Below are 7,620 nucleotides of genomic sequence, written 5' to 3'. Positions count from 1 at the left end.
GTTGGCCTGAGGCTGTAGCAGAAGACACTTGCCTGAGGTATCATGCAGTGGGACTGAACCCAGAACCATGTGGTTGGTAAGCAAGCTACTTCTTTTTTTTTTTTTCTTTTTTTACTGCCCACAAGGGGCTAGACACAGAGGGGACAAACAAAGACAGACAAACGGATTAAGTCGATTATATCATCCCCAGTGCGTAACTGGTACTTATTTAATCGACTCCGAAAGGATGAAAGGCAAAGTCGACCTTGGCGGAATTTGAACTCAGAATGTAGCGACAGACGAAATACCGCTAAGCATTTTGCCCAGCGTGCTAACGTTTCTGCCACTCCTGCACCATAATAGATTTCCACTGTTTCAACAAATCAGCTGTATGAAGTCCATGACTAACACCTAAACAGAAAAGTGGAAATACAGATTGCCCAGGAGATAGTTAAGCATTCACTAGAAAAGATACACACCTACATATAAACATACACACATACATCTATAAGTACATATGCTTGCATGCATATATACATATGCATGCATATATATATATATATATTGCCCGTGACACATGTGTAAGGATTTTCGACCGAGATTGTTGCCAGTGCCCCTGGACTGGCTCTTGTGCAGGTGGCACATAAAATACACCATTTTGAGCATGGCCATTGCCAGTACCGCCTGACTGGCCTTCGTGCGAGTGGCACGTAAAAGCACCCACTACACTCTCGGAGTGGTTGGCGTTAGGAAGGGCATCCAGCTGTAGAAACTCTGCCAAATCAGATTGGAGCCTGGTGTAGCCATCTGGTTTCACCAGTCCTCAGTCAAATCGTCCAACCCATGCTAGCATGGAAAGAGGACGTTAAACGATGATGATGATATATATATATACAGGTATAAGTTAGAGGTGTTTAAAACCGATAAGGTATGGTTAAATCCAAAGGCGCTCCTGGTGATTACCTGCATGGGTACACTCCTGGTGATTACCTGCATGGGTACACTCCTTGGTAAAAGGTATACAGCAGCAGGTAATTCAGCAGGTAACTCGTAGTTTAAATTATATACAAGAAGAAAATGAAGGAAAAGCATACAAATATATAAAAAAAAGCATACAAATATATATATATATAAATATATATATATATTTGTTTGCTTTTTTAGTTTCTCATGGAGGCAAAATGGCTGAGTTCCTTTCAAGCTTGGGCCTCACGGACACCAAGTGGCTGAGTTCCTTTTGAGTGTTGGGCCTCATGGAGGCAATGACCAAGACCTTAGGCATTATGTGGTGCTTGAGAAGAGGACCCATCAAGCTGAGCAAAATTGCAATCATGGCAGATACCAATGTCACACGAATGGCACCTGAGCCGGTGGCACATAGAAGCACCCTGGTGTCACGCAAATGGCACCTGTGCCAGTGGCACATAAAAATACCCACTACACTCTCGGAGTGGTTGGCGTTAGGAAGGGCCTCCAGCGTAGAAAACCACACCAAATCAAACTGGAGTCCAAGGCAGCCTTCCAGAATGCCAGCCTGGTCAAACCGTCCAACCCATGCCAGCATGGACAACGGACAGTAAATGATGATGATGATGATGACATTCTAGAATACATATAGAATGCACACATGGCTATGTGGTTAAGAGGTTTGTTTCTCAAACCACACGGTTCCAGGTTCAGTCCCAATCAAGACCTTGTTAGGGAATTTGGTACTAAGAAACTGAAAGAAGCCTGTGTGTGTATGTGTGATTCATTGATGTGGATGTAGAATTTACTGAAGCAACAGACAATGAAGTTGAAACACTGCAGTGTCTCAAAGTTCCCTTACACCAATGAACCAGTTGCATTGTGAACTCACATTGTCTAAAGGGAGATATTTTACAAAGACAAAATACAATTAGTGGTTAACATAATTATATTCAAATATGCTGGAACATATTAAGAATGAAATAGATATGTCACTGATCTAATTTTCACATTTCTGCAATCATGTGACAATTATTATCAGTTTGACAGACATCTGCATGTATCAGCAAATAATGTGTTTGCTGTTATCTACAAACAAGAGCCACCACTCTCAGCTGAGTGCATCTCCTTGTCTTGACATCACAAAATAGTTTCGAATGACTATTACTGTCATACAAGCAGTGTAATTTATTTCCAATCTTCTGCAAACACATGTCTGGCCATAGGGGGAAATATTATCTTACTTGGAAAAGGTGAGGGTTGGTGACAGGAAGGGCATCTAACCAAAGAAAATCTGCCTCAGCAAATTTTCTCTGACCTATGTATGCATCACAGCAGAAAATGTCAAGAAACATAGATGCCGTTTTTATTTTTTTAAATAAAACTGTATGACATGTAGCAAGGCACAATACCTCACAATCTTAAAAAGTAGGACACACCGCATAATGTAGCACTAGATGCACTATACCTGAAAAGAAAAGACAGGATGGTCATGGCTGGAACCCCAGTTTTGCCCAGTCACAACTGACCAAGGGCTGAACAACAACAACAACAATAACAACAGCAACACCTAGAATATCACCTGTCCTGGTTCTGGAGGTAGTAATCGATTCTGAGGAAGTGGTGGAACTTCTCTGCCGCAAACATTACAGAACTTGGCACACGGATCAGCTGGTCGGTCAGCAAAGCAGTAGACACACCTGGAAGGGAGAGAGAGAAGACTTTCTTTTATGATTTTCATTCAAGATAGGACATTTGTGAACATATGTTTGGATTGCAACTCATCTGAACAAAACTATAATGTCATGGTTACATTGTCTGTAAGCTCTGCACTTTCAAAGTCCTGAAGAATAAAAAAAAAAATATCTCTAACTTGAGAAAATAGGTAAGGGTTGGTGACAGGAACAGCATTCCACCATAAAATATAGCTTCACTAAGACCAGCATGGAAAAACAGATTTAGAATGAAAGCAAACCAATGAATTATACATACAAAGAAAGAGAGAATTGAGGAATAAGAAATCAAAAGAGGACCTTACTGTTTTGAGCCCTGGGACACATAGGGCCAATTACCCCATTCCCATGGTGTATGAGTAACTGAGACCACAACATTCCCTTTGAACAGAATGCCAGTCCATTGCAGAGTTACTTATTTACAGCTGAGCAGACTGGAGTAACAAGAAATGAAGTAGTTTGCTAGAGAACACAACACACTGCCCAGTCTGGGAATCGAAACCATGATCTTACGATTGTGAGTACAACACCCTAACCACTTGGCCACACAGTCATGTAAAATAAAAACAGAGAACATGATATCAAGTAAAGAAATGTCTTGTGAAAATAACCAAAATCTTACTTAAGGAAATCTGTTTGTCTTTGAAGTCGATAAATTTCTTTTGGGTTGTTTGGTGCTTTGTGTGGTTCTGGGATTCCTTTCCATTCTGTTGCTGATAATTGGTCAGCTATGGTCTGAATCTGGTAGGTACGCTAGAACAAGATGAGACAATTATCAAATGATCAAGTCAGTTTTACTAAGACCTGGATAGAAACCAAGGGCTATACCATCCTGATCAAGAGACTTATCCACTGGGGAAGATCTAGCCTGACATGGAATAAAGCAGAATTGAAATAAAGGCATTCTATTGTAAAGATTCTCCAGCAATGACGGGATATTTGACTAGTTTTAAATAAATAACTCATCAGGTCCATACATAACTGCAAGAATCTAAGCAATAATGTATCTGTTCCTTCTTAATATGCTATTGTTTGGATTCTCACTGTTCTGCACACACCTCTTGATTATGTGCAGTCTGGCAGACATCTGCATGCATCGGCAAATAATTTGTTTGCTGATCTCTATAAACAAAAGCCTGTACTCTTCTGGAGGTAGAATCTACTGAAGTGACATGCAATGAAGTTGAAACACTGCAGTGTCTCAAAGGCCCCTTACATCAATGAATCAGATACATTGTGAACTCACATCATCTCTATTCAACAAAGACAAAATGCAACAATGATTCATATATTTATATTCAAATTTGCTGGAACATATTAAGAATGAAATAGATATGTCAGTGTTCTGATTTTCATATTTCTGCAAGCATGTGACAATTATCATCAGTTTGACAGACATCTGCATGCATCAGCAAATAATGTGTTTGCTGTTGTCTATAAACAAGAGCCACCACTGTCATTTTAGGATCATTGACCTGGGAATAGCTTCAACTGAAAAGACATAGAACCAGGTCAAAATACAACGGAGTCTTCTTATGCTAATGAATCACATGTGTTAAGAGGTCATGTCATTTAAGGGAGGAGATGTTCTCCAAACACAAAATTCAACAACATGCAATTAGTATATTCATGTTCAGATCTGCGAGAACATATTAAGAATGAATAGATGTGTCATTGTTATCAGAAATGTTTTGGGATAATTTCAAGAAATCAATTAACCCTTTAGTATTCAGGTAACTCTGTCAAATGTAATTTCTTTCATTCTGTTACTTTTTTCAGTCATCCGACCCCAGGACTTATTCTTTCTTTGTAAGCGTAGTACTTATTCTATCAGACCCTTTTTGCCGAAATGCTAAGTGACAGGGATGTAAACACACCAACATCGGTTGTCAAGTGATGGTGGGGGTACAAACACAGACACAAACAACACACACACACACACACACATATATACGATGGACTTCTTTCAGTTTCCATCTACCAAATCCACTCCCATGGCTTTGGTCGGCCCAAGGCTATAGTAGAAGACACTTGGTAATGGTGCCACACAGTGGGATTGAACCTGGAACCATGTGGTTAAGAAGCAAGCTTCTTACCACAGAGCCACTCCTGCACCTAGATACGGCCGGTTTGAATGCTAAATGGTTAACAGATGATTGCAGTAAAATACTTACAATGAGACTTGTTGGTGTATCTTTCCGATTCTCATTTTTGTTTTTGAATCGTTCATCCAGAAATCTGGCGCTAGATGGTGGTCTTTTTTCATCAGGAATATGGAGCTCTGAGAATATAGAAACACAATATTTGGATTTTAGAACATTCCGACAAATTACTAAAAGCAGAAGTATTTAACTCCTCTATGTGTTAGCACTAATAGTGCATGGCCTGGAGGTTAGTGTTGCCCTCATGATCATAAAATTTCAGTTTCAAATCCCAGACCTGGTGGGCCATTGTGTTTTTGAGCAAAACCCTTCATTTTAAGTTTCTTCAGGCCTCTCAGCTGTAAATGAGTTCTAGCAATACCTGGGAAGTTAATTCTGTGATGGACTGGCATCCCGTCCAGTGGGAAGTATTGTAATCTCAGTCACTTATACAACATGAAAAAAAACTGGGATAAACTCTGGCCTTATGAGTCCCACGGGTCATAACAAACCTAAGTTGCTTTATGGGTCCCAGGAGTCATAACAAGCCTAAGTCAAAGTTAACATCACAATGGAATAAGAATCATTAAAAGATTTTATCCCCCCCACCCCAGTTGAAAAATGTTGATTGACCTATTGATTAACTCATTGCCTGGAATTGAACTCAGAATCTTGGAGTTAGTAGCCCATGCTTTTAACCACTACACCATATGCCTGTGGGCTTATTTTTTGTGTTAGAAAATTTGGGGGACAGAATTTTCGACATCTTAACCCATTAAGTCCCAGAGTACTTAAATTTCTGAATATTACTTTTAAATTTTTACAGATGATTGAAAATGGGTTAAATTGAAAAAAAAAAAAAAATAATTATTGAAACTCTTTTACTTCAAATAGAAATGGAAATAGTGGAAGAAGTGATGGCATCAGATCTCAAGATTCTGGGTTTCACAAAGGAGATGATGACAACGGACTGCAATGCCTGGCAAGATGATGTGACTGTCCAACTCATGCCAGCAGAGAAACAAATGAATATAAAATGATGATGATCCCAATGACTCCAACCATGACCATCTGGTCTTTCTAGTGGTATCAAGGACTACATTACTCATTGTGTTCTTCGTTGTTTAAGAACGTGGGGTTCGATTTAAATGAGATTTGTCTGCTATTTCTAGCAGACTGAACGACTATGAAGTGGCTAATTCAAGTTCTTTCATTGGCCGTCCTTACTGCATCTGTTACGAAGTATTACTGCTGCAGCAGCTTCTGCTGTTGCTGGGGAGAATAGAATATTAAAATCAGTGATATAAAATAAGAAAACAAACATAATTGGTTGCGGTCAATGAATGGAGATAAACTCACTGGACATTAAATAAGTGGCATCATTTGGTGTTGGACTTGCAGTCCAAGCAGGTTTTAGTGCCATATGGAAATTCTTCATGGACCTCTTCTTCTCCAACTACAGAAACATAAACACCAATATAATGAGATTTATAGAAAAAAAATAATTGTAAGTAAAATTAAAAGTTGGGTTAAATATTGAACTAATTAATTATTCAATACTATCAAGTAATTTGTTATTTTCGCTCATTCTATAATGTTTGTTGCTATGTAGCAAATATAATAGTTAGTTTGGCAAATTCAGACTTTTATTGTTCATGATTCATACAAACAAAATTCTATTATATATTTGGATAATGTTTTATTGTTAAACACAAACACAGTAAAGAGTATAGCAAAAGTCTTTTGAAACCCAAAGCTTATGTACTCACACACACACACACACACATTTATATACATATATTCTTCTACATATACAATAATGCATAGTACAAGGATTGGAAAGACTAACATAAACTAATGACTACCAATTTCGTCTCTTCTGATTCTTCAGAATCAAGAAAGATGAAACTGATGAGCACTGGGATATACAGTAGAACCTCGCAGTATGAGAGCACCATTGTACAAGTAATTTGCTGCACGAGCCGAGACTTGTGTGAATTTTTGTCTTGAAGTATGAGCAGAAATCCGTAGTACAAGCACACAAATCATCCCATCTTTAAGGTAATTCAATTAATAAAACCGTTTACATATTTCTTTTGCATTCTCTTTTTTATAATTACCATTTTATTTGTAACTACACCTTTTCTAAAGTGATAGTATGTTGTCAACTGAATGTGGCAGTCCCATAAAAGGGAAGAATGCTACTGTTATTTATCCCTAGGAAACATTGTTTCCTGTTGGACTTGACACATTTCCTGTGTCTTTATGTTTTCAAAGTGAAGACAAACACCTCCACCCAGCAAAGCCAGCATCCAGAGACTAGTTTCAGAGTAATTGCTCATCATCAGTCTGGAGTAGCATGGCTTGCTAACTGTCTATGCCTATCCACCTTTGAAAGCATATATATTTCAAGTGAAATACATTCACTAATTTTTGAAAATAAAAATAATATATGATGAGCAACGACTCTGAAACTCTCTGGATGCTGGCTTTGCTGGGTGGAGGTGCTTATCTCCACTTTGAAAACATAATGACACAGGAAATGTGTCAAGTCCAAGGAAGGAAGGAAAGAAGGAAGGAAGAAAGGAAGGAATGGAGGTAGAAAGGGAGGGAGGGGGAAGAAAGATGGATGGGAGGGAGGGAGGAAGGAAGGGAGGAAAGAAGGAAGAAGGAAGGAAAAAAGAAAGAGAAAGAAAGAAAGAAAAAGAGAGAGGGTGGGAGGAATCAAAACATTTTGTTTGATGCTCTACCAATTCTGCAAATCTCACACTTAAATTCCTTCATTTATTGACGACTGATCA

The 7,620-nt window shown here is 38.6% G+C and overlaps 1 protein-coding gene across 1 annotated transcript in view; it reads right to left on the bottom strand.

Annotated features, from left to right (window-relative positions):
• Nucleotides 1–7,620, bottom strand: part of LOC106872202 (double zinc ribbon and ankyrin repeat-containing protein 1) — a 44,490-nt gene that overhangs the window by 22,283 nt on the left and 14,587 nt on the right. The window contains exons 5-9 of the mRNA XM_052968511.1: nucleotides 6,749–6,824; nucleotides 6,179–6,275; nucleotides 4,853–4,959; nucleotides 3,301–3,431; nucleotides 2,528–2,645 (exon numbers count right to left, since the gene is read on the bottom strand). Of these exons, the coding sequence (XP_052824471.1) occupies nucleotides 2,528–2,645; nucleotides 3,301–3,431; nucleotides 4,853–4,959; nucleotides 6,179–6,275; nucleotides 6,749–6,824 (529 nt within the window). The remainder of the gene's footprint in view (nucleotides 1–2,527; nucleotides 2,646–3,300; nucleotides 3,432–4,852; nucleotides 4,960–6,178; nucleotides 6,276–6,748; nucleotides 6,825–7,620) is intronic.

Source organism: Octopus bimaculoides, chromosome 6 (assembly GCF_001194135.2).
Source record: "Octopus bimaculoides isolate UCB-OBI-ISO-001 chromosome 6, ASM119413v2, whole genome shotgun sequence".
Taxonomy (NCBI): domain Eukaryota; kingdom Metazoa; phylum Mollusca; class Cephalopoda; order Octopoda; family Octopodidae; genus Octopus; species Octopus bimaculoides.
The sequence above is the reverse complement of the archived record's forward strand: the minus strand, read 5'-3'. Positions and strand labels throughout refer to the sequence as shown.